The sequence below is a fragment of the Canis lupus genome, chromosome 19, assembly GCF_048164855.1.
Source record: "Canis lupus baileyi chromosome 19, mCanLup2.hap1, whole genome shotgun sequence".
In the NCBI taxonomy this organism is placed as follows: Eukaryota; Metazoa; Chordata; class Mammalia; order Carnivora; family Canidae; genus Canis; species Canis lupus.
Window position 1 is genome coordinate 25,558,291 of NC_132856.1, and position 27,556 is coordinate 25,585,846.

General features: G+C 37.1%; 1 protein-coding gene across 3 annotated transcripts in view; it reads left to right on the forward strand.

The window, feature by feature from the left end:
- The window catches only part of SUCLG2 (succinate-CoA ligase GDP-forming subunit beta), a 254,132-nt gene that overhangs the window by 80,161 nt on the left and 146,415 nt on the right, over positions 1-27,556 (forward strand). The window contains exon 1 of one of the 3 annotated variants that reach the window (XM_072785457.1): positions 17,487-17,526. The exons of the other annotated variants lie outside the window; for them this stretch is intronic. Coding sequence (XP_072641558.1) covers positions 17,502-17,526 — 25 coding nt within the window. The 5' untranslated portion in view covers positions 17,487-17,501. Of the gene's footprint in view, positions 1-17,486; positions 17,527-27,556 lie in introns of those variants that run through there. 3 annotated transcript variants of the gene reach the window in all.

Sequence of the window (27,556 nt, forward strand, 5' to 3'; positions counted from 1 at the left end):
AACAGAGGAGAATGAACATCAAAATGAATGGATGTAGAAAACTGTCTTACAGGAGAATCATAATGTGTCATGTAAAAGGTGGTTTTGAGGGTGTGGAATGCCGTTCCACAAAACGTATATGTGCTCTTTATATGTCATGCATGTTTCAAAATATCTCTAGTACTTACTATCAGGTATTACATGCATAACTTTCAAAGGACATACTTAGCTTGATTGACCTTGAGAGATAAGCAGGTTTCCTAAATTGGTTTCCTAATCTGGGTGTTGTAAGTTAATGTTTAACTTTCTAAGTTTTCTTTAAGTGAACTGATGACTCATTCATTCACCATTTTGACATCTTAAATGCATGTGTGATGGTTAACCATATTGGTACAAGTCATCTTTACCTGACTGAACCCATAAGCCTCTTAAATACCTTTGGGTCTTTGCATACACGTTATTCTTCTCTTCCTTTGGTATATCCCTGCTCACTTCACTTCTTAGGCTATACTACAAGAAACTTCTTGGACTTTCCCCATTCAAATTAGGTGTCCCTTTTGAGATGCTGCCACACCAGACACTTTAGCTATTATATGCTGTTTTGTCTTTTGTCTCTTTCTCATCTGTCTCTTTCACCTGATTTTGAGCTCCAAAAGCTTAGGGCTCAGTATTCGCCATTGCATCCCTGGTGCAAAGAACTTGACACAGGGAAGTGCTCAGTAAATACTGGCTGCATTAATGCAAAGAATCACTATATTGCATACTCTTCTCTTTTAAAAGACATATTGAATATTTAATCTTTTAGAGAAAAAATAAGAGTCCTGGGAAAGTAAGTTTGTGATTGATAGACTTCCCAGTCCTTCTGACAAACAAATGTGGCAGAAGAGAGAGTACATTATGTTAAGAAGACATGTGTGTGCCACATCTGGTCATCAAGATCCTTTTCAGCTTAAAGAAAACAGCCATGTACTAAGTAAGCACTTTTGGCCCTCTGCCCTATTAATTTGGCTCCATCTTTGGAGTCTGCTTTTGAGAAAAGACTGCCATAGGAAAGTCTTAAGAATGTGTTAACCAGCATTGGTTGCATGGATTGCTTCCCTGGATTGCTGCACTGAGATATGTGTGTGAGAAATGTGTTTTATCAGAAGAATGGCTGGACAGCCAAGTATTTAAAGGATAAAGTTCTCTTCAGAGGAAGGTAGCAGTTGACTATGCAGGGTAACATGGAGGGAGAAAAATCCCTGGATTTCAGGAACACAAACTCAACCAAATACATGGAATCTTATTTTCAGAGGGTCTTGCTGGGGCTTCCCATTCACACACCCATAAGTTCCTGCAAACAATTCAATTTTATTTGACATTTATTGGGTTACACTTGACATTTCCAAGTGCAATGGATATTTTTTTTTCTTTCTGACAACTCAGTTGTGAAATTCTGATTGACACTCTATAATGTTCAACTGGATTGTGTTCAAAACTGACCAATGGTAGGTTTTAGAAGATGACCCAGTTCCAAATTCTGTGACCCAAGGATAACATTCTCATCCTGGAAGTTGAGATAATATCATTAATTAATCAAGGGAATGTCTCCACTGGTGGCCTCAGGATTCATTCAGACTCAGAGCTTTGGCCAGCTTGTGTATGTCTCCTACAGTGCTCTGAGGATGCACTCAGCATATAGTGGCTGAAAGAATAGATAAAGCCACTTTGAGAGTGGCTCATTTATGTTTATTGTGCTTTGTTTTAAGATTTATTTATTTGAGTGAGAGAGAGAGCGATCACGAGCAAGGATGAGGGGCAGAGGGAGAAGGACAAGCAGGCTCCCCACTGAGCAGGGAGCCAGATACAGGGCACAATCCCAGCACCCTGAGATCATAACCTGAACCAAAGGCAGATACTTAACTGACTGAGCTACCAGGTACCCCATATCTCTCATATTTTAATTAACTTATTTAGTACTCCCCCCCCTTTTTTTTTTACAAAAGAGCAATTAGAATGATCTCACCCAGAGATTTCCACTGTTGTCAGTCTGGTTTATGGTCTTCCAGATGTGTAAGTGCATACAAACAAGCACAAAGTTTGGCTTACCTACCCATTTTACTGATCATTTTTTCCTTCTCTATACCACAAATATATATAAAATTGTTATTTGCTACACTCTTAGTTATTAACCAGTCCTGTTTTCTTAAACATTAAAGGTGACTGCATTTTTCCTTCTATTAGAATAGAATAGAATAGAACCACCCTGCAATGAACATCCTTAGTCCATGTATCTTCTTCACTGATGTGATTATTCTTATAGGAGTAGAATTGCTGGTTGCTGAGGATATGACTTTTGAGTCTTTTGAGACTTACTGCCTAAGAGAGGTTGGATCAATCTACACTGTTTTGTTTTGTTTTGTTTTGTTTTTTCCTTACGATTTATTTATTTAAGAGAAAGAGAGAGAGAGGGAGAACAAAGGGGAGGGGCAGAGGGAGAGGGAGAAAATCTCAAGCAGATTCTCTACTCAGCTTGGAGCCTGACAAAGGGCTTGATCTCATGACCCTGAGATCATGACCTGAGCCAAAACCAAGAGTCAGTTGCTCAATGGACTAAGCCACTCAGGCATCCTGGATCAGTGTCCACTCTTAATCAAAGTGATAATTGAATCACTTTTAGTGAATGTGTGCATGTACCTGTTTACCCACATCTTCTCTGAAGATGTGTATTGTCATTCAAATTGTTTTAACTAGCATGTCTACTGTCTTTTGGAGATTAGTACTAATTCTGATAGAGACATAGCAAGAAGTATCATATTGCAGAATTTATATCATATTATTGGAGACCTAGCTGTATGCTGCATATTGTAGGTCTTTGTACATATGAGTTTGGATTATAGGCTCCTTGAAGATATGAATAGCCTCCTTTATATCGTAGCCAGCACACAGATAATATGTGCAAAGTTGTACACAGATCAATCTCCAGTGGCTTCTTCTTTAGTGAAAGAAATTTCACAATTTGGTCTCCTTGAGAATGCCCTTGACCCTCATTTAAGGGCATTTTTCCAATGTGTATTCAAAAATCAGGAATTAGCACTCCTCTGTGTGATTCTGCTTGCTTCCTCATGCTGTTCTAGACTTTTTACCCAAATTCCTTTTATATGTTGGAGTCTAGTAATCTCTTGTTTTGTTCCAGTGTATTTTATGCTATTTTGGAGAATTGATTCTTTAAAATTTTTTTCCACCTCTAAGGGTCCAGATGTAATTTATTTGCATTGGACATTTATTGAATCTTATTTCAGCAAATGGTGCATCTGTATAACATAGTTAAAAACAAAATAAAACATGGATTTAGGAGTGATAATCACAATTTTTCTTCGATTCCTGCTAATTCTGGTGCCTTTGTGACTTGGGAAAGTGACATTACTGCTCAAAGCTGTATCATTATGCAATATTAGTAAAATAATCTGTCTACTTCACAGGGTGTGGTGAAGATTAAATGAAGTTTTATGAATATAAAAACCTGAAAAGAACTATAAAGTAAAGAAAAAGTTAAAGGCTTTATTGCCTTCCAAGGGGGCCAGTTCAGGAGTGCAGCCAACCAGAAGGCTGGAGATACAGTGGGTGGGTCAGTGGGGGCTGAGTTTCAGGCAGTGGTTAATGAAGAAGTGCTGCAAGCAGTAAGAGGTGTGTGTGGGGGGGGCGGTGGGGCGGTGGGGAACAAGGCAGAGTGGTCTTTTGGTCAGGTAAAGGGCTGGATCTATATTGCCCTGGCCAGGGATAGTCTGCATAGTTGCCTCTTGAGGAATGGTTGGTTTTCTCTGCAGTACATGGTTTGGGTACCCTAAATTGAAGTTGAAGTACATGGCTAGTAAAAGGAGATGGTAGTAGAAGGAAAGCTCACTTTGATTGAGGGTCTTTCCCATGCCAGACATCATATTAGATACCTTCTGGAACATTGCTACCTTTGAGTTCATATGGTCAGATGAGAACTCATTTTGGATTTAAGTATACCTGGACGCTTTGTTGATTTCCTAGGGCCATTGACGGCCAATATGGATAGTTTAAAATAACTGAAATTTGTGCTTCCACAATTTTGGAGGCTAGAAGCCTGAAGTGAGGGTTGTTGACAGGATTGGTTTCTTCTGGAGGTTTTCTGAGGGAAATTTTGTCTTTTCCATGCTACTTTTCTAGCTCGTGGTGTCTGCCAGCAATCAGGGTATTCCTTGGTTTGTAAATACATCACTTCAGTCTCTCTTTCTTCACACTGCTCTCACCTCTGTTTCTCTGTGCCTCAATCTCTCTCTGCCTTTCTCTTATAAGGATATTTGTCATTGGATTTGGGGCTCACTTGCATAATCCAGGATGATCTCATTTGGAGATCTTCAACATGATGCAAAGACTCTTTTTCCAAATAACCTGGCATTTACCAATTTCTTCTTTTGGGGAGCTACCACCACTCAACCCACTATAGACAATGACTGTAAATAAAAGAAAATTTTCTGATTATGTACAGATTTGACATTTAAATCTTGGTCTTTAGGGGCACATCTGGGTGGCTCAGTGTTTGAACATCTGCCTTTGGCTCAAGGTGTGATCCTGGGGTCCTGGGATTGAGTTCTGTATCCGGCTCCCTGTAAGGAGCCTGCTTCTCTCTCTGCCTGTTTCTCTGCCTCTCTCTCTGTGTCTCTCATGAATAAATAAATAAAATCTTTAACAAAAATTTTGTTCTTTAGATTATAAAAATAATGGTATTTTCTTATTTACCCTGGGGGGAAATCTTAGGCCACATCCTAGTCAACGGAGCCATAATACTTTCTACTTATCAGATACTATATACTTTTACATTCCTTATTTCATTTAACCCTTAACAGAGCCCTGTAAGGTGTGATTTTCTGCAGATTTCGACAGCATCCATCTTACAGATGAGGAAATAAATACCTTGGCTCTACACCAAACATCAAATAATTGAAAATGAAATTAGTAAATCTGAAACTAATGTAACATGTGTCAACCAACCATACTCAAATAAACAAAAACAAGTAAATTAAATGAAAATGAAATTCATACATCTGAAACTAATGTAACATTATATGTCAACCAAACATAATCAAATAAACAAAAACAAACAAAGAAATAAAAAAAACCAAAGTTCTGTTTGGCTGCAGAGCCTGTGGTCTTAGCCAGTGTGCTCTATAGAATAAGAGCACAGTGATCCTACTAGAAAAGTCTGGTATTTGGTTCATATTTAAGTTTATAGAGCCTACCTGTGATATGAATAAATTACCATGGACAGGGGGAAAGATGCTCTCTCTGGGCTGCTTCTCAACCTCAATATGCTTTATTCTAGATGTTTGGTTTTTTAAACTCTTGAAGACAATTGACCCCTGAACCGCCTGAGTTTGAACTGAGTGGGTCCGCTTATATGTGGTTTTTATCAGTAAATACAGTACAGTCCTGTAAATGTATTTTCTCTCTCTTATGATTTTCTTAAGTATATTTTCTTTCTCTAGCTTACTTTATTGTAAGGATACAGTACCTAATTAGGTACACCATACAAAATATTTATTAATTAATTGTGTATGTGATCAAAAGGCTTCCAGTCAACAGTAGGATTTCAGTAATTAAGTTTTGTGGGGAGTCAAAGTTATGTGTAAATTTTTGACTATGTAGAGGTTTGGTATTCCTAATCTCCATGTTGTTCACAGGTCAATTGGCATATGGCATTAGTGGAATTACATAAGGATTAAATAAAGTAAGATTGTACATAATTATAGAACATCCAATATATTGAGATTTGCCAGAGCATCGTCTAGTTTGATGGGTTTTCCTTCCTTCTTTCCTTCCTCCCTCTCTTCTTCCTCCCTTCCTCTTTCCATCCTCCCTTCCTCCTTTCCTTCTCTTTCCTTCCTTCTGTTTTTCATCTCTTTCTCAATGTCTCATTGTCCATCTGCCTGTCTGTCTGCCTGCCTGTCTTCCTTCCTCATTATGCTTTCTCTTTTACTGCCCTGGTTTTTCAAAATCTTGTGTTATATTGGCTGATACCTATGATGTAAATATTTGTAATACATCTGCTTTTTTCAGAATACTAGGCACAATTTTACTTGATACTCAATGTCATGTGTTCTACAATTTTTTTTTTAAAGTGCTAACATGGTTTTTAGGGGGTGGCTTTGAAATCTGGTAGACACTTGGTGTAGACTACATTTGCCATACTGTGTTCAAATTTTATTTTTCTAACAACATCCTGGTTTGTTTGAAAGCCTTGGAGTGCTCTATCAAGATAGTAGCAGCACAGAATAGCATTGTGCTCCCAGAATAGTCTTTCCCAGCAGGTGGGAATGAGGCCAGGCCAGGGTTTTTTGGAGGTTTTTGGAGGTTTCCAAACCAAACCTTTTGGAGGTTTCTTGGTTTGTGATTTAGCTGCAGTATGCTTATTAAGATCTATTTGGAGCCTCCCCCCATCCGATTTTATATTACACTCAATGTAAGCGATAAGATTTTTTTTTAATGGTGAGAAATAAAACCTGTAGTTCTGAAGGGCAGAGTATTAGACTATGATTACTATATTAGTCTCATCCAATTTCAAGTTTCACTGCAGAAAAACAAAGTTCTATGAACACTTGGCATTAATTAAATTAGGTGTAGAGAACTTATTCCCACTTAAATTAATGCCACTTGACATTCTAAATTCTTTTACTCTTAATCTTGTAATTGCTTCATTTTGCTGTGATTTATAAATTGTGAACTTGGACCCCTTATCCTGAAAATGGAATTGTAAAAAGATTTGTTAATGAGGAAGTGAAACTATTTTATTGTCATCTTTATTTTAATATAAATTCTGATATTACCTATAACATACTGAAATTTATGATTACTACTTTTTTGAGAAAATTTTTGATTTCATGATGTAAAATTTTAGCCTTTGGAATGAACCACAGTTTAGCCAGGGGCTTCTGGACCCTCTTGTAGAGCCATGGTCTCCTCTGTGGCTTCCCTCCCTTGCAAGCATGGGGGGTACCTTCTGTCCCCTCTGAGGCCCAAGCTGAACCACATCAGACTTTCTGAGGGTCGGGTTTCTCTCATTAATTTTTGTGAAATTTTGACCTGTGAAAAAAGGAGACAAAACACAGAAACCCTGAAGCTATAAATTCCTTGTGTGCCTTTCCTTCCCATCTTCATCCTGTCTCCTACCTCATCAGTTGTTCCTAGACACAGTGGTTCCTATGGCCTCTCTGGTGACATCCCATCTTCCAGGACCAACAAACCAGCTGTGCTCTCTGCGAAAGCCCTGGCCACATTGGCAACAACATACTACTTTGTATTCCTTTTCTTCCTGCCTGCCTCTCTGCCCTGTCCCTCTCATCCTAGCTTACTAGAGATTCTACCCTAAAATACAGAATATACTTGGCATATACTTCTTTAAAAACCTGCTGCTATTGGGATCCCTGGGTGGCGCAGCGGTTTGGCGCCTGCCTTTGGCCCAGGGCGCGATCCTGGAGACCCGGGATCGAATCCCACGTCAGGCTCCCGGTGCATGGAGCCTGCTTCTCCCTCTGCCTGTGTCTCTGCCTCTCTCTCTCTCTCACTGCGTGCCTATCATAAAAAAAAAAAAAAAACAAAAAAAACAAAACCTGCTGCTATTTTTCAAATAAGTCAATCTAAGGCATTTTGAAAACATATATTTTTATCATTATTTTCTCTAAATATTTATTAGGTAACCAGACAAATTCAGCAGACATAAACCTTGATTCCTCATAAATAAATTTTATCAATTTCTTTACCTCTTAGGTACAAAATAGCCTTTTATATTTTATAGATATATAGGGATCCCTGGGTGGCGCAGTGGTTTAGCGCCTGCCTTTGGCCCAGGGCGCGATCCTGGAGACCCGGGATCGAATCCCACGTCAGGCTCCCGGTGCATGGAGCCTGCTTCTCCCTCTGCCTGTGTCTCTGCCTCTCTCTCTCTCTCTCTGTGACTATCATAAATAAATAAAAATTAAAAAAAAATACAGTTTATATTTTATAGATATATATAAATTGCATATATTTAAGTTAGACTTAAATTATTTATATACATATGAAATATATGAAATCTGTATTACTGTGTTGACTATATTAATCAACTTATACTATTTATTATGCAATGTATAATTAATCATCTTTTTTTGTTTAAAGATTTTATTAGAGAGAGAGAGAGCGAGCAAATGAGCAGAGAGATAGAGAGGAAGAAGCAGACTCCCCGCTGAGCAGGGAGCCTAACACAGGGCTCAGTCTCAGGACCCTGAGATCATGACCTGAGCTGAAGGCAGATGCTTAGCTGACTGGGCCACTTAGGTACCCTATAATCAGTCATTTCAATGAAAAGTAGCCATGTGATGTTTTTTAAGCGGTAGACTTTAAGATGTTATTTTGTGACCAAATCAGAGAGAGAATCATACAGAAAAAAGAAGATACAAAACAACCCCCTACCCTTCCCCCACCCCAGTCACTTTCACCAAGCTCTCTTCAATTGGTTGAAAGTGTATGATACTCCTTCCACTTCCTCCTAAAGTTCTTAAGATTAAAAACTAAGGTGAGTCTCCTTCCCTCTTCTTAGCCTTTAGATCTTTGGACAAATGGAGATTGATTCTATTACCTAGTAAGATAAAATTGAAAGAATGAATACATATAAAATATCTAGTATAATGGCTGGCTAGACTGTAAGGTGGCTTTTGGAACAGAGCTGTACCTGGCTGTCCTGGTTGTATAATACTTAATTAGACATTGAAGAGTCCTACCATTACTGGAAGAGGAAGATCCAGTTGAGATTGCTTCTGAGGCTGTCAGATTTTTGTCCAGAGCATTATAAAAAATGATTCTGTAAGAAAGATCTCTACTGGTTAAAATGCCACCACATTTTAAGTCTCTGCATTATAGTAACCAGATGTCTTTCATTTAGCATTTAGTAGCTGTGAAACGGTAATATTTAAAGCATATTTTCTTCTCATATGTCATTGCTTTCTGTATCTTTTTTTCACTTTCTTTGATCCCCCCCTTTTTTTTAACAGCTCATAATTCTACTTAAGACTTAACCCGACTGTGTTCTCTCAATCTTAACTTTTTAAAGAGCATGGATTGTATTCTTAAAAATCCTTTTATTTATGACTCTAACATGATTTTAGATATCTCCGAGAAGTATTGCTTGTTTATTTTAAGCTCAGCATGGTTTTTTTTTATGACTCTTCTTTAATTTTCTCATAGAATTTGTGATTCTCTTCTCAACGGCTTCTTTTTATTGCAAAATGAACTTTATTTTTAACTGCTGTAGTTGAACTTGATTCTCTACTTATCCTGTCCAGCGTGGTCAGGTTAACCTGTAGAGTTGTTTACACTCTGGTTGCTAATCCATTTTGAGATTTTTTTTGTTTTAAATCACTGTTTTGGTATCAATAGTAAAAGTCATTTGAACAATTTTGTTACCAATTCTCAGTGAGAATTGAAGTGTTCAAGCTATGAGTCAAGTGAACCTGTAGTATTTTCTGTCTTCTCCACTTACTTCCTTTTTCTCCCTAATCCATTTGGCCTGAGATATTTATATTTAGTTGGCAGAGTGGAAATAACTCTCAAGTGAAATTCTCTAAAATCAACAGTTGGGGAAAATGTGATACTCAATAAGGTTCTCTGAGAAGGTTTCTATTTTCCTTGAAATAATCTCCATCTTGCATAGCAGAGCAGTTTTCTCAAGCAGAGGGTGTTCTTGACATTTTCCCAAATGGTTGCAGCTCCTCAAGATTGCTCTGGGAATTTAAATATGTTTATCTAAATTCATCTATCTATTTGCTATTTAAAGAGAAGAATGTTTCAACACATTTGTGAATGGGAAATACTTCTTAAAACTGTTCGGTTCTGAATCAGGACACTTTCCTAAGTCTACCTTTTTATGTAAAAATTGTACAGATTGTTTACTGGCCCATGTGAAATGTTACTGTATTTTACTTTATGCAAATTATATCATAGTGTAGTTTGTCTTTGCCTTTAAAGAGGGTCTCTGGGTTATGAATGAACAACTTCTCTGAAAACTCAATGCCACTTATCCCACAGATAAGACTTGGTTAAGATTTCTTGGGGAGCCTATGTTGAGTTCTATCCTCTGTTCACCACTCTGTTGATTGGGGAATAATTATGTTTACATAGTTATAACATATTCATACAAATTGGTGTCAAAATAGCAAGGAAACATGTCTTTTCCACTATATCCAATCAGTGTGGTTATCTAGAAAGCCAGGGTAAGTTTTTAGGGCTCAGATGTCCATGGAAGTGGAGGGAGACCCAGTTAAGCCCTCTTCATGGATATTCCTGTATTTCATGTGTAGAGTGCCATGATGGGAAAGCTCTATTTTTGTAGTTGAGTTCATTGTAGAACAGAGAACAGCTACCCAGAATCCATTAGACAGCTGACTTTATGTCATTCATTTTCTTCATATGTGTCTGGATGAAATTAAGTGTTTTTTTAATCCTTAAATTTGTTGTTAGTGGTATAATTTTGATAATTTTCCAAGATCAGATGCTTCATACTAGGATACTTCTCATGGATTTCATGGCTGTATTTTGTTTTTATAGATTGTTATTAAAGCAACTTTATGGAGAAATGTTTTGCAAAACATTGTTTACTCATTTCAGGTGTACAGTTTGATGATTTTTAGTAACTTTGTTGAGTTGTGCAACCATCATCATAAGTTTTCATCCTTCCTTCCCCAATAAGATCCCTACTGCCGTTTATGGTTAATTCTTATTCCCACTCCCAGCTATAGGTGACCCCTAATCTATTTTTTGCCTCTAAGTTTGCCTCTTCTGGACATTTCATATACATAGAGTCATATGATGTGTGGCCTTTCATGTCTAGCTTCTTTTGGTTAGCATGTTTTTGAGGTTCATCCCTGACAGCATCTATCAGTAGTTGTGTCCTCTATACCACTGAATTTTGTTCCATTGAGTGCATAGTAACTGCATTTTGTTTGTCCATTCACCAGTTGGTGGACATATAGATTGTTTCCAATTGGTGGCCATTGTTAATAACGCTGCTAGGAATATTCACATTAAGGTCTTTGTGTTGACATTTTTCCATTACTCTTGGGTAGATACTTAGTATTGGGACTGTTGAATCATAGGGGTAACTGTGTTTAACTTTTTGAGAAACTACCAGACTGTTTCCCAGAGTAGTGTGTACTATTTTACATTTCTGTCAGCAATGCAGGAGTTTTCCATTTTCTTTGTATCCACACCAGTATTTGTTATTTTCTGTCTTTTATAGTATAGTTATTCTAGGAAGTATGGAATGGTAGTTCATTGTGGTTTTCATTTGCATTTTACTACTGACATGATGTTGTGCATCTTTTCATGCGCTTATTAGCCATTCATCTAAAATCTTTGGTAAAGTGGTCATATCTTTGGCCCAGTTTTTTTTATTGAATTTTGTCTTATTATTGAGTTGTCAGTGTTATTTATAAATTATGGAGCCAAGTCCTTTGCTGGATATGTGTTTTGCAATTTTTTTTCTCCCAGACTATTGATGGCCATTTCATTTTTCTAATGTTGCTGTTTGAAGTGCAGAGGTTTAGAATTTTAATGAGGTTCAACTTAACAATTTTTTTTCTTTTTTTGAACTGTGTGTTTTGGATGTCATATCTAAGAAGTTTTTCACCATAATCAGGCCTCAAAGATTTTCTCTTATATTTTCTTCTAAAGACTTTATTACTTTTAGCATTTACATTTAAGTCTATGATCCTCTTTGAGTCTGTTTTAATATATGGTATAATTTGAGGGTCTAAGTTAAATCTTTTTGTGTTTGTTGTTGAATCATTTTTAAGCAAGCTATGCTTCCCCCAGTGAATTGGCTTGTCACTTTTGTCAGAAATCAATTGATTGTAAGTATAAGGATTTACTTCTGGATTCTCAATTCTGTTCCGTTCATGTATATATCTATATTTATATCATGCAGCAAACAGAAAAATAACCCCCAAAGATGTCTATGTTCTAAGCCCCAGAATCTATGACTGTCTTGCTTTCTATGGTAAAGGGAATTTTGCAGATACAGTTACATATGAATGCTGAGATGGGGAGTATTCTGGGCTTTTGGGTGGGCTCAGTTTAATCATAGAAGTACTTGAAAGTGAAGTAGGTCAGAGATATGAGATGAAGAAAGGAGGAAATACACACTTGAGTATGATAGGGACTTTGACCCACTGTTCCTGGCTTTGAAGATGAAGGAAGGCAGTCACCAGCCAAGGAAGGTATGTGGTCTCTAGAACCTGGAAACAACTTTCAGCTGATAGTCAGTAAATAAATAGGTATTTACGACAACTCCAGGAACTGAATTCTGTTAATAACCTACGTGGGAAAGGACATAGAATCTCGTATACAGCCTTCAGAAAGGCACACAGGCATGCTAGCACTTTGATTTTTGCCCAGTGAGATTGATTAAGTAGGATATTTCCATTAAGTATGAATATTGCTATATTCCTAGGTGTTTTGATCTGGAGTATGTACTCCTGTGCTGCAAAATGGAAAGTAGCTTATTCTTAAGCAAGAGTCAAGCCTGTTTTACTGCTCTGGGTTGTATCATTCACAGGAAGAGGGAGAGTACATTTATTCCTTGTTCAGAGTATGGCTGTAAACCAAGTTCTGTTGTCGAATAGTTATGTCCTGTGTATATATTGTAAGAACACTCATATTTTAATTTTGTGTAAGTTCAAGCAAAAATTGGTAGTACTGCTATTTATAAGCTAAAGAAAGAACCATTTTAATTATTCATTTATTCATTCTTTTATTTGTTCCTCCAGTTGCTGTTATACTTTTTCATCCATTTGGCCATCTGTCCATCTGTTCTCCCATCCATCTAAGAGATGTGAATTAACACATACAGCATGCCATATGATAGATTTTGGGGTGTGAGAGGGAAAGTTATGTCCTTTGCATGAGGAATTCATATGGATAGAAAGTGGTAGAAGACACAGATATAAAAGAAAAATATTAAAGCTTTTCTGTTCACAGGTATAACATGCATAGATGGGTCTATGACCTGAATAATTTCAAATACTGGGGCTTTGTAATCTTTTGGGAGATGGGTCATACTGGAGGAATTTGTTGTTCGTGGACTGCCCATTAGTGCCAGCTCAGGATTGCTTGGTTTATTGTCTTTTGTCATTGCTTCTATCATAACTCTCATGTGTGACATAAACTTTGTTTCTTTGTAGAAAATGGACATGCACAAAAACAACCATGTGTGGTGATGATAAGGAAAAAGAGAAAATGCCTATTTGTACAGAAGACAAATTATTCATAGAAAGAAATATCTAATTCGTTGGCAGCTCAGATATATGACATCAAGGAGTCATCTATCTGTTCTGCAACAAATCAAGAAAAGCTGATTTGTGAACCTGTTTTTACCAGTGTTCCAGTCAGTGCAAAAAAATTTTTTTAAAAATGGTTTTCATTATGCAAGGAAAATTAAGTGGCATGGAGTGAATATTCAGCTAGTGCTCACTTTGGTCCAGATGTTTTGCTGACTGATTTTATTGTGTGATTTTATTTTTCCTGTAAACAGTCCTGTGGAATAAATTCTATTATTCATTTCATTTTACAATTGGGAAAATTGAGGGCAGAGGTTTGGATGCCGTTTTTGCTCAGTGTCAAATAAATGTGTTTTTTTTTTTGTGGATGTGGCATTTGAACATTGCCCCCTGAGAATTCAGGGTCCTATCTCCTACTCTTTCTAGAGACGTCATGTCGGATCCAGATGCTCACCCAGCGATGGTCAAGTAATGCAGGGTTTCTTAAACTTTACACTATTTATACTTTGGGTCAGCAATTTTTTGTTATAGGGCTGTCCTTTGCATCATGCAGTGCTCAGCAGCATCCTTGGCCTCTACTCACCATATGCTGGGAGCAGTGCTTAGTTGAGACCACAAAAAATGTGTCCATACGTTGCCATATATTCTGTGAGGGACAATATTGCCCTGACCTTGTAACCATTGCAATTACCAGGCAAATTAGGACTGTGTGCCCTTGTGCACTGAGAAGAAAATCATGGTTAAATGTTTCAAGTAGGTAGAAGAAGTATTAGAGGTATTTTCTCTCTGCCCTAAACAAAGATGCTCTCTATCAGTAATGACATAATTACTTTAGAAGTTGAGGGCAAAGTCCAGACTACTCTTTGGACATGGCCATGTTCTTTATTATACAATTCCTGAGAAAAGAACAGGTGCTCACTTGTAGTTGATGGAACATGGCATGTATCCTCAGCTAGTAACAATTCAGGGATAATGTATATGGGAGGCATCTCAGTTTACTATATATAATTAAATATATAAACAGTCATGGTGGCTTAAAAGAAATATATTTCTTACAGTTCTAGAGGCTAGAATTCCAAGATCTAGGTGTCATCAGGGTTCATTTCAGTCTGAGGCCTCTCTCCTTGGCTTGCAGATGAGGGTCTTTCCTCTGTGTCCTCCCATTGTCTTTTTTTTCTGTGCCCATCCATCCCTCGTGTCTCCCTCTTCTTATCAGGACACCAATTATGATGGATAGGGCTCCACCCCAGTTACTTCATTTACCTCATTGGGACTTCAACATATGTATTGAGGGGAGCAACATAATTTAGCCAATGATATTCCATCTTCTAGTCTCCCCTTGCTTCAATTTATGTCCTTCTTGCATGTAAACTATTCTCATCCCATCCAAACAGCCCCAAATGTATTGAACCATTCCAGCACCAATTGTAAAATCTTATCTAAATATATAAATCAGCCATGAGTGAGACTGAGTGTGATTCATCTTGAAGAAGAATTCCTCTCCACCTGTGAACCTGCAAAACCAGACAAGTGACCTGTTACCACAGTACAATGTGGGGACAGGCATAGGATAGAAATTTCTATTCCAAAAGTGAGAAATCAGAATGAGGAAAGAGGTCACATGTTCCAAGCAAGTTTAAAACAAATTCTGTTAGATTTTAAAGCTGAGGGAATAATGGATTTTGTTTGTTTTGATGATACTCTGTCCTCTGAGACCACTGGGATGACAGCCTTTCCTTCTTTGCCCAAAGAGGGCAACAGTGTTGCTCCCTCAGCTCTGCATAGCAGCCTCACCTCTTCCAAAGTAAATATGATTTGAATCTGTATATCCAGAAAGAGAAATAGTAAGTCCTGCTTGATCCTCATATTCTTACAGTTTACAGTCAAGTTGGGGAAACAGATCTGTGCAAATAGTTACATCAAACTAGTATAATCATCAAATAGTTGTAATAAACAGTAAATTCTGTAATTGCTAGAGAGATTATGTTCTAAGATTTTAGAAATTTGATCTGGAATATTCTGGGGGATTTTTTGGTAATTTTTGTTGCCTCATATCTTGTAAGAAATTATTGAATTAATGAATTTTAAAAGGAAAGAATTAATGCATTTGCTTTGGTAAGCTTGAGAATTTCAGGGTTCTAGATAGAATGGGGGTCATAATTGAAAAGTTCATCAGTGTAGTCATCATCCCAAAATATATTTCTAATGTAGTTTTAACCTCCATAAATAATCTTGGCTTAGATTTCGGAATGTTTTCTCCAAATAGCTCTAAATTTGTTCTGAGAGCTTTTAATATTTACTTTTAAAAGCTTCGTACCCCTGGAAGAATGAGGCAAGATAATTTGAAGGATTCATAGTTTGTGTTCAGAAAATATTTGTGAGTTTTCTTTAAAAAACAATTCACTTGTCCACACAAAAACTTGCACACAGATGTTTATAGCAGGTTTACTCATACTTGACAAAACTTGGAAGCAACCAAGACATCCTTCAATAGGTGAATGGATAAATAAACTGCAACATCCAGACAATGGGATATTTTTTAGCACTAAAAAGAAAGGAGATATCAAGCCATGAAAAGACCTGGAAGAAACAAATCCATATTAGCAAGTGAAAGAAACCAGTCTGAAAAGGCTACAATCTGTTTGATTCCAACTATGTAACTTTCGTTACAGAAAAGTCAAAATTGTGGAGACAGTAGGAAGATCATTGGTTGCTGGGAGTTTGTGGCAGGGGAGGGATAAGTAGGCAGAGGACAGAGGATTTTTAGGGCAGTGAAACTATTTGTGATTCTGTAATGATGGATACATGACCAAACCCATAGGCTGTACCACCAAGAGTGAATCGTAATGTAAAGTGTGTGGACTTTAGGTGATTATTTTGTCATTGTAGGTTCCTCAGTTATACCAATGGTACCCTCTGGTGGGGGATGTTGAAAATAGGGGAGGCTGGCTGTGCATGGGAGTTGGGATATATGGGAAATGTACCTTCTGCTCAGTTTTGCTCTGCACCTAAAACTGGTCTCAAAAAATAAAATCTTTTTTTTTTTTTTTTTTTTAAAGAAGTCTCTTAAGTTTTCTTTAAGACCAGGATGGAAAGCCTTTGCTTTCTCACATTTTCTCTCATTTGTCTTGTTCTATGTTGCTGTGGAATCTCAGGCTTATATGGGATCAAAGAATCATATTGCTTTTTAGTCTTCTACTTATTTTTCATCCTTTCCTTACTTTATACTTTAAAATTGATTTAATGCTCTTCCTTCAGAGTTAGAGCCAGCTGGGTCTCACCATTTGGTTGAAAACCACACCCATCACTCTTTCCTCATTTGCAGGATATCAGATTTTCCTTATTCTGTTGCCTTTTGTGTAAAGGTGAATCCCCTTTTCTTTGGCACATTTAAGCTCAACAGTGAATTTTTCTTAAATTGAAAAATGTTCAGTGACTGTAATACCACAGTTCTTTCGCCATCGTGGCCTACCACTTAGGAGCAACAAAAGTCACGTAAGACTGGCCTCCATAGTGCCTGTGTTTTACATTTTGGCAGTGTTTTATTTCTACCAATGCTTCTTGAGAGAGCTAATCAAATCCCATCTTTATTCTTTGCTGAGACAGTTAATAGGGTTGTCATCTCCACCTTTTCTTTCCTCTCCATATCTTTTTGGGGTTACATACAATTGAAATAACTTTCTAGAGTGATAGTGCCTGAAAACATTTTCTGAAGAACAAAGAGACAGATTCTCTTTGTATATAAGTAAAGAAGATGGTTTATGCTGAATGAATGAAGAACCTTTTAATAAAACATTGCCCCTCCTCTACTTTGGTTCTTCTAGGGGGAAAAAATCAATTTTATGTACTTCAGGTGTGAAGAAAGATCAAAAAGAAAAGCTGACAGTCTCAACAGAGGGCAAGGTGGGACTTCTGATTTAGGCTCTGTTTCTCTGGTGGACTTTAAGCAGCCTCTTTCCAAATGGAATAAATTGGCAGAGACTTGAGTTTTCTTCTGTGACATTGGAAAGAAGAGTGAACAGAATAAAAAGATTGCCAAAATGTTTTCAGATTCCTGTTTTAGTCTTGAGATTTTTCATATAAGAAGTTCCACCATACTAAAATGCAGCATATCTTACCTTTAAAAATATTGTGTTAATTTCCAGTGATTTTCCCCCCTCCCTTCCAAAGGAGGTTAAACATACTGCAGTTATGAAGCATTAAAAATGGAGAATGGAACACATCCATAATTATAAAGGTAATCATTAATCTTTAAAATCCTAGATAATTAGATCTTTTAAATTTCTTAGAAGTTAATTTTATTTGCTTGGAGAAAAACATAATGGTTTCTCTTTACTTCTGGTATATGTGTTTTTAATGAACACAATTCAATTAAAAAATAGAAACTGTATTATTAGTGGAAGATAGTGGAGGAGTTTTTGCTTTGCAAAATCCACTATTCTGGGAAGAAAATATGCTTTTTAATTTTAGAAAATAAGTGCATTGTTTTCAGAACTTCTATAAGTAATGTGTGGTCATAGTAGAAAAGTTGAAATGAGAGGGAATTATAAAGAAGAAAGTAAAACTCATCTATTTGATTTTTCCTATGTGAAAATATATATATTAACTATTTTTACATAGCTTTATTTCACAAAATTGAGATCATACTTTATAAAGTGAGATCATACTTTATATAGTTGTAGTCTGCTGTTTTACATTAATATAGTAGATGAAAATTTTCTCATGTAAATATTACCCCAAATAAAATTGCAATAATTGTATTAAAACAAATTTATTTGATGAATAAGAATGACTTAACCATTTTTCTATATTTATTCTAAATTTACAACCTGAGAAGTTAAAGGTATAACTTTATAAGGCCAAAGATACACTGGAATTTTCACCATCTTCAAAGAACCAAGAGTTCACAGAAAAGGCTTATCAACTGCCTGATGCTTAAGCATCCTTCTGCAAATGCTTGTCTTTGAGTATAAAATCTTGTCTTTTTTTTTTTTTTTTAAATCTTGTCTTAATTGGACATGTGAGTCCAATCCCTTCCACTGTCCTGTGCTCTCTCTGATTAGGCTGGGTTGCCACCACAGTAACTGGAATAGAGTACAACACAATAAATCAAAGAGGAAAGAATGATATTCAGATATGGCAGGCTTCTGAGATGGACAAGAGTTTTTGGGCATTTCCAATTTAAACAGTGAATATACTCTGCGACTTTGGGAGACAGCTGCCTTGTAGTGCTGAGCTCACCCCATTTCACAGATGCATTCAGCTGTATGGAGCAGTTGCAGTGTGCCAGGCACTGGGGAGAGTGTTTATGATACATGATGAATGAAACATAGTTCATGCACACAGAGAGTTCACAGGTTACTGAAGGTGACCAATAACTCTAGTACAGTGTGATAAACACAGTAGTAGAAATATAGGTAAGTTATGGGGACAGACAGCTTACAAACCTTACCTGGGGAGTTAGGAAGGCTTTTCAGGGACAGTGGCATTTCTCACACTGACAGATTATGGAAGCAATTTATTTGTAGCCAATATTATATGGTTTGGATTCAAAACAGTGACTGGTTGAAAGGTATTACATTTTTAAACACATGGCACATTTGTATTTTAATAGCTAATACTGGATTGCAGAGTTGGGATAAGACTAAAATCCATAAAGTAACTGGATTTTACACAGAAACCTCCAGGCCATCCTGTAATGCCACTATACATTTATTAAAAAGAAAACTATGCCATATTCAGTAGAGTTTTTATTACTATTCTTCATAAATCAGGAAGATTTTATTTAGAGTATATATATATATGACTGCATCAAGTAGTTTATGAAATAATCTGTAGATGACTTTTTCCCTTCCTAGACATAAGCCCAGTGAAGGCAAGGACCCTGTTAATTTACTTCAGTATCCCCAGCACCTAGTACAGTGCCTGACGCATAGCACATGTATTTAATAATGCATTCCTCTCAAAATTATCCTTAAGTATTCATTGATTTTGTTAGGTGACCAAGAATTGCCTACTAGTTTGATTTTCGTATGCCACAGATTGAAAATCTCATATCTGCTTCATTACTTTAAAAAATCCAGTGGAAGAATAAAAATGCTATCACAACACAAGGTACATTTTATTTTCACTGCGGAGGAGAAGTGCAGTTCTAAGATTACAAATAACATTGTATGTTTATGTCACTGACTTTTTTACAAAATTATGAGATTTTTCTCAGACTAGAGTAGTAGGATTTCAAGCTCCAAGTGTTTTGTATAGATTCTAAACCACATAATAACACAGGCATGTGAAGCACCCAGGAAAAAGTATTTCCTTTAGGAACTCTTGTCCATTATAGTGGTGAGCATAGAGATTATAATTGTGGCATTCGGTTTCCATCCAGTTTAACCATTGTAGTATGCTGCCCTGGCTTACTTCCTCCCCTATTTCAGTAGACTGCTTTATAGGTTTCTGGAAATCTAAATCAAATTCACATATGAAATAAACATTGTAGAAGAAAAGAAACCACTCATCATTCAGTGAGCTCCGTAAATCAGCTCAAATAAGTGTATATGCTAGGATCTAACTCTTCAGATGTAACCTTCCAAGGGAAAGAAAACTATCCAACAAAATGGAGACTGCTTACTTCCCATGTGGGGAGCCTGCTCTATTTACAAAAAGAAAGAGTATGTTAGATTGCTCAGATTACATTGCTATTGCAAATATGGTTAATTTTTCTAGAGTGAAAAACATCTTGAAGTTTTTAAACTTTATTTTTCCCCCTTTATTCTTTCACATATACATTAATTAATTGGCAGAAGAGGACTTCAGGGATATCTAGTACCTTTCTTCTTTTCTAGCAATCACTAATAGTTCAAATATAGGTCCCTTAAGAACTTTGATGAGGCTTGGTCAGCTTAGCAAGTAATGTATTGTACATTCTGTTCCATACCTTGTGGTTTTCCACTGAATAGTATCTTAGAGTTCATTATATAGGGAACTTCATTCATCCCAGTTTGTGGATATACCATACTAACTTAAGCATCTCTGCAGAACCCGTCTCCTCAGCTGTTCTTGTTAACGGTGCAAAAATACTGTCCTAAGGTAACTGAGGACTTGAAATTCAAGGAGTCAGGAACAAGAGAGCATTTTACAGATGACCCAATTCACTCAAAGTAGAAGAGGCTTGGTTCTCCCTGCAATACCGCAGTCTTCTTCACTGTTCACAACAGAATTCCAAAAACTGTTCCCTGATACAGTGATTTCTGACCTAGGCTCTTGGGAGCCTATCTGGTATCCCCAGATACCCAACACATTTCCAGTCTGTTTTTGTGGTATTGAGTGATTTATCAGAGAATGCATGTGATGAAATTTATTTTACATATTATGAAGTATAATTATGATTATAAATAATAAACTAATAAAAATAAGTTTAAGATAATGAAGTATAAATTATATATATTATAAATTATATTGAATGTGGAATTTGCTTGAATTCAATTAATAATTAATCAAGTATAGGAGGTGCCTGGGTGACTCAGTCAGTTAGGTGTTCCACTCTTGATTTCTGCTCAGGTCATGATCTCACGATTGTGGGACCAAGCCCCATGTGGGGCTCCATGCTCAGCAGGGAGTATGTTTGATATTGTCTTTGTCTCCCTCTGTTCCCCACCCATTTCATGTTCTTTCTCTGTCCCTCAGATAAATAAATGAATCTTAAAAAAATAACTTTATTCCCCCTCTGGCTCTCTCTTTCTCAAACAAATAAATAAGACACTGGATGGCTTAGTCATTTAAGCATATGCCTTCAGCTCAAGTCATAATCCCAGAGTCCTAGGATTGAGTCCCACATCATGATCCCAGGGTCCTAGGATTGAGTCCCACATCGAGGCATCTGCTCCTCCATCTCCCACTGCTTCTCCCCAGGCTTATGCTATCTCTCTTGCTCACTGTCTCTCTCAAATAAATAAAATCTGTAAAAAAAAAAAAAATCTTTTTAAGAATAATAAAGTATAAGTTATATATTTATACATTTTAGAAATCATAGTATTTAAATATATATTTTTCATAGATGTATATACATATACAGCCTACTAATGTTTGCATGAATCAAACTTTTTAACCTTAATAAGAATACTATTAATAGGAATAGTAGGAACCACCTGAGCACTTACTTTGTGCCAGATGTTTTGTTAGGGCAGTTTATACAGGCACATTTTGATTCTTCTACAACCATATGAGATGAGAGATGTTTCTCTGTCTTATGTACTAGGAAATTGATAGTGAGAAAATATATGTAATTTGCCATGTTCTTGATCATTAACATCATACTACTTCTTTATTATGTGTACATAAAATTAGGGTACTGTTTTGCTAAAGAATATGTAAATTGGGGAACTTGGGGCTCTCAGATATAGGGCAAGCATGCAGGGAGACCACTTCGAGGGCAGATTACATAAGGAAGAGTTCACAATGAAAATGTGTTCCAGTCATCTGCCCTGCAGGAGGCATTTTGCAGGGGCGATTGGTGGCTGTAAATGAGCAATAGCTCTTCATCTCTCATTTCTCTGATAATTTTTTTTTTTTTTAAGGAATGGAAGCAGGGGGAAGGGAGCCAAAAGTTTGGAGGAAACCAAATGTTGGTCTGGCCTAGTCTTTGGGCCTAACTTTGTGATCTGTAAGCTTCATGGTTGACTGATAACTTCAAAAGTGAAAGGCTGGGTTTTGGAAACTCCTAATGTAATGTGGTAGCAGACTACCATTAGATTTGTTTACACAATGTGTATCATATGTGTATTTGTCTGCATTTTAAACTAATAGTGACGGGAGCACAAAAATCTAGGATGCACATCATACTCACAGCTGTTTCATTTCATCTCAGTTTTGAGTATGCACCATTGAAAAGTGAAACTCTAAGAATTTTTGTTTTTTAATCATTTTCTTGGAGGGCATGGGAATAGTGTGAGGGGGGAAGAGAAACTGAGAGGGAATGATTGGATGATGATTGAATGTTGAGGGGAGAAGTATGTGATCAAATGTTTGTTTTTCCAAATATTTATTTTCACTGGAAACTTGAATATGCATAGAATCTTCTAGCTCATTTTTGTTTAGTTAGTGTGTAGATAGCATGTTGCAGCTGCCAAGTTTTTTGTTATTCTTTTCTCAGATAAGAGGAAATTTTTGTTGTTGTTGTTAAAGATTTTTTATTTATTTGAGAGAGAGAGCAGGAGCAGGGAGTAGACACAGAGGGAGAGGGAGAAGCAGATGCCCTGCTAAGCAGGGAGCACAACGTGGGGCTCAATCCCAGGAACCCAAGATCACGACCCGAGCTGAAGGCAGATGCTTAGCTGACTGAACCACCCAGGCATCCCAAGAAAGGATTTTTTTTTTGGTAGTTGTTGAGAGCATTAATATTTGCTTAGCGTGGAATACTGCATGTAATACTCAGTGTTGGCAATATTTAATTAAAAATTAGTGCAACAGAGCTAAAGATATCAAAACAACCCTCTTCATTTTCTTTGTGATCATCAGTGTCCACAAACATAAGTGTAAATTACTGATATGTTTAGTGGTCATTAACTCTTCACTACAGAAAAATAACAGACAAAATGCTTATTACAGTACTTTTGCTCAGTAAGTTTGTAGGAGTCATTAAAACAAGATGCAAGTAGCTCTGGGAATAAAAGAGTGAATATAATGCTAAATGTCTGGGAGGGTTGTGTTGCTCCCTATAGAAAATAAAGTTAGCTATCAAAGAGAAATTTGTTTTAAATGTTCTCCAAGCATCTGGCAGGGTTAGAAGCCTGACATTCTAGATGAGCAAAATAATACAGCTGTGTTAATATTAAGCTGCTAAGAAGGATGTGCTAGAAAAATGACCTGAGATCTCTGCATACTTTTAGAGGCTGAGCTTCCTCTAGGGGCAGGGTTTGGTGGTATGGGGGTACAGGGCAGTTAACCTGTATGCTGAGACTCTGTATTGCCCTTGCCACATTGCTGTGAGAAGGTTATTGTTATCACATTGTTGTCTGGGAGAGGAAATCTAGAGAAATCTCTTGCCCAAGGTCACAGAGCTGAAGGATCGGAGAGTTAGGGCCTGAACTCACTCAGCTGTCTTGTTTATTTACCTTCCCTGCGTAGACTGTGTTAGTTTTCTAGAGCTGCTGTAATAGTACTACAGATCAAATGACTTAAAAACAGAAATCTGTGGTGTCCCAGTCCTAGAGGTTAGAAGTCTGGTATGGGCAGGATTGATTCCCTCTGAGGCTGTGTAGGAGACCTTGCACACTGCCTCTCTCCTAGCTTCTGGTGGTTTGCTGGCATTCCTTGGCTTGTGCAACCATCACCTCAGTCCCTGCCTTCCTCTTGACCTGGCATTCCTCTGTGTTTGTGTCTGTCTCTAGACGTTCCCTTTTTATAAGAATACCATTCATATTGCATTAGGGCTTATTTTAATGACTTACATCTGCCATGATCACTTTCTGAGTTACTGGGAGATCAGAACTTCAATATATGAGTTTTTAGGGGACACAATTCAACCCACAGACTCAGAATTTTTCTTTTTTACAGCCATTATAGTTTTTAAAATTTTATTTTATTTAAATTCAATTAATTAACAAAGAGTATATTATTAGTTTCAGAGATAGAGTTCAGTGATTCATCAGTTGCATATAACACCCAGTGCTCATTAATCAGGTGCCTTCCTCAATGCCTGTCACCAGCTACCCCATCCCCTACCCCTCTTCCCTCCAGTAACCCTCAGTTTGTTTCCTACAATTAAACAGAGACTGTAAGAGTCTTTTACAGTTTGTCTCCCTCTTTGATTTCATCTGGTTTTATTTTTTGCTCTCTTCTCCTATGTTCCTCTGGTTTGTTTTTTAAATTCCACATATGAGTGAAATCGTACAATAATTGTCTTTCTCTGATTGACTTATTTTGCTTAGCATAATACCCTCTAGTTCCTTCCATGTCATTGCAAATGGCAAGATTTCATTTTTTGATGGCTGAGTAATATTCCTCTGTGTGTATGTATGTGTATATATGTGTGTGTATGTATATATATATATATATATATATATATCTCACATTTTTATCCATTCATCTGTCAATAGTCATTACAACATTACAGTTTTTATTGGTGAAATGTTTGATAATGATTTCACCAAGTGTTACCTCTGACACTTTCTTTTTCCTGGCAAAAAAAAACATGCAGGTTTTTATTTTTCACTCACTCATATAAGAATCTGAAGAGATTTCTGACCTCTTGCTTAACCCCCCATGTGTGTCTGAGACTCTTGCCTGCATATATTAGCCATAGAGGGGGTTCATAAAATATAATGAGATTTAGTCATGTTTTCAGCAAAACAGTTAAGGTGTTTTTTAGAGTAGATCTACACTATGATATTTGCTATCACATAAAAACTTGACAAGTTTAGAGTTGAAAATTGTGAAAATCTAATAAAATGGAGCATTTTTTTCCATCACATTGTTTATCCTGAATTGAGTATCGATATGTTTTGCTTTTTTTTTTTTTTTTAACATTTCAAGTGATGAATCTACCAAAACCGGACCCTTGGAAATTGAAAGATTCATACCCTATGATGAGTGTAAAAGGACCATCCGTCCAGTTAACCCACTAGTCAGACAATCCAGGGGGAGCGGTTTTCCCCACAGCCCTCCCCAGCCTCGAACAATTATGTTCAGTCCTTGAAAAACATGACATGCTTTCAATGAGACTGCTTATTTTCTCTCTTCACTTGGGCAGCTTGTAGTGTTGTTTCAGACACTGCCTTTTGGAAATGGGTCAGTAGAAAAGTTCTATTACCAGAAATCATCTGTTGCAAAAGGAAGCTCTTCTTTCAGCCCTGCTCACCACTATGAAGGAGAAAGCCCAGCATTTTCTCATACCCGCTCAAAGACATTTCACCAGTTTAACAGCCACGAGGAAAATGAGTATGCTAAAAGCCAGGTGGGATCTCAGCCCTCACCCAACCACTGCCAAGCTAGAAGCTGGAGTATCAGGACCAAAATGTGAAGAAAAGTGGGACATCTTCTTTCTAGAGAGCATCAGATGCTGTTGAAGTTTCAATTTTCTCTGTGGCATTTAAACCATGTGATTTTTTTTTTTTTTTTTTTAGTGTCAAAGAATAGAAAATTAGTTTTAATTGTTACTTATGAGGCACCATATGGCTACTCTATAATTCTGGCTTCCCATGGAGCTGTATGTGCATATGGAAAATGAAATTAATTGGAAATCACACCCTGAAATCTATTATTAAGTTAATATAGCTAGCAGCTTGTGGGGTGTCCTCATACACAGCGTGATGTAATTGCACATAACAAGTAACCATAAACTTGTATAGGAGACCAGGAGGGATAAAGAGAGGTCAAAGGGACAGGCTTGGGAAAGGAATAGCATTAATAATGAATATGGTGGCAAACATTTCAGTTGCTCACCGTCCACAAACCCATGGTAGAGAGAAGCAGTTTAATCATATTCAGATGAATTAATCAGAAGTCTTAGAATTTCACAGCCATGAGACTGATTTTTATTTTGCCAACTAATGTTGTAGTATGCGAAGGTCACTCATGGTAGAATTAGTGACAGTTAATTTATTTTATTTTATTTTAAATATTTAATTTATTTACTCATGAGAGAGAGGCAGAGACATAGGCAAAGGGAGGAGCAGGCTCCCCATGGGGAGCCCGACGTGGGATTCGATCCCAGGACCCCCAGGATCATACCACTCAGGTATGATCAACCACTGAGCTACCCAGGCATCCCAGTGACAGTTAATTTAAATCAGAAGTTCTCAACCTTAAAAAAAAAAAAGAAAAAAAAAGAAAAGTTCGCAACCTTGGCTACACCATCAAAATTCGCTGAGGAACTCTTATAAACAGTGACTTCTGAATCTAATTCCTGGGATTTTGAATCATCAGTTGTGGATTTCCAAATTATGAAGAAGCACTACAAGTGATCCTGACAAAGCTCAGCCATGAACCATGGAACCACTAACTTAAGTAACATATCACACACAGCTCAATGTATTTAAATGATGCAGTCCACAGCTAGCTTATGTGCAGTTTCCCTGATTTTGTTCCCTATTTTATTTTTTAAAATATTTTATTTATTTATTCATGAGAGACACAGAGAGAGAGAGAGAGAGACAAAGACACAGGCAGAGGGAAAAGCAGGCTCCCTGCAGAGAGCCTGATGTGGGACTCCATCCGAGAACTCTGGGATCATGTCCTGAGCCAGAGGTAGATGCTCAACACTGAGCCACTCAGGCATCCCTCGTTCCCAGTTTTAACACAGAATAAGTTGGGGTGCCTGGCTGGGACAGTTAGTTTAAGTGTGCAACTCTTGGTTTTGGCTCAGATTGTGATCTCAGGGTTGTAAGATCAAGCCTCACATTGAGCTCCGGGCTCAGCATGGAGTCTGTTTAGGATTCTCTCCCTCTCCTCTGCCTCTCTTGCTTATGTTCTTTCTAACATAAATCTTTAAAAAAATAAAACAGAATAAGTTAAAGCAAAAATCTAACTTTAGGTCTGATACTTCATTTGGTAAACCTAGAAATGGTGAACAATTTGATGTCATATGTGCTTTTTGAATGAAATGTGTTAGTTTACCTGTCTCCTTACTCAGTGAGATGTTCCTGAGTGAACATCTTGGTGTTCAAGGCACAGAGTGATAGGATTTCAATAAATGTTCATGGACTCTAAGTTTGATGTAAAAAAGACAAAACTGCTCATTTTTAAAATTAATAATCATACTCTCTTCATTATAGGCATCAGGCACAATCGCTCTTTGGCATGACTTGATGTTAGAGCAGAATTAAAATGGCTACTAGGTCATTCAGGACAGAATCCATGGATATGAAACTAGGAAGGAAATTTTTTCCTGGTCTTTATTCTTTTTTCTAGATGTGATAGGTCTGCAAACCTAACTGATACTTGTAAGGGCTATGTCTAGAATTGTAGTTGAGAGACTCATTGACCAAACTTTTTGGATTAATACCAGTCCAGATAGGTCTTTGAGGTAATGGTGGATGGTCTTTGTGCATCCTATAAAGGTGCTGTAAGGGTATATTTCAGAAACCTGCTCTCATTTCTCTTTCATCTTCTACAATTTGTGCTGTCTCATGCTCCCTACATTGCCTGGGTATTATGTTTGTTCTTCAGGTTTCTTGGGAGTTTTACTTCCGTTACTCTCCTTCTTATCAATTTCTGCCTCATGGTAGGATTATGTGGAGAAACCCTTAAGTGCTGTGTGAGTACTGTGGTGT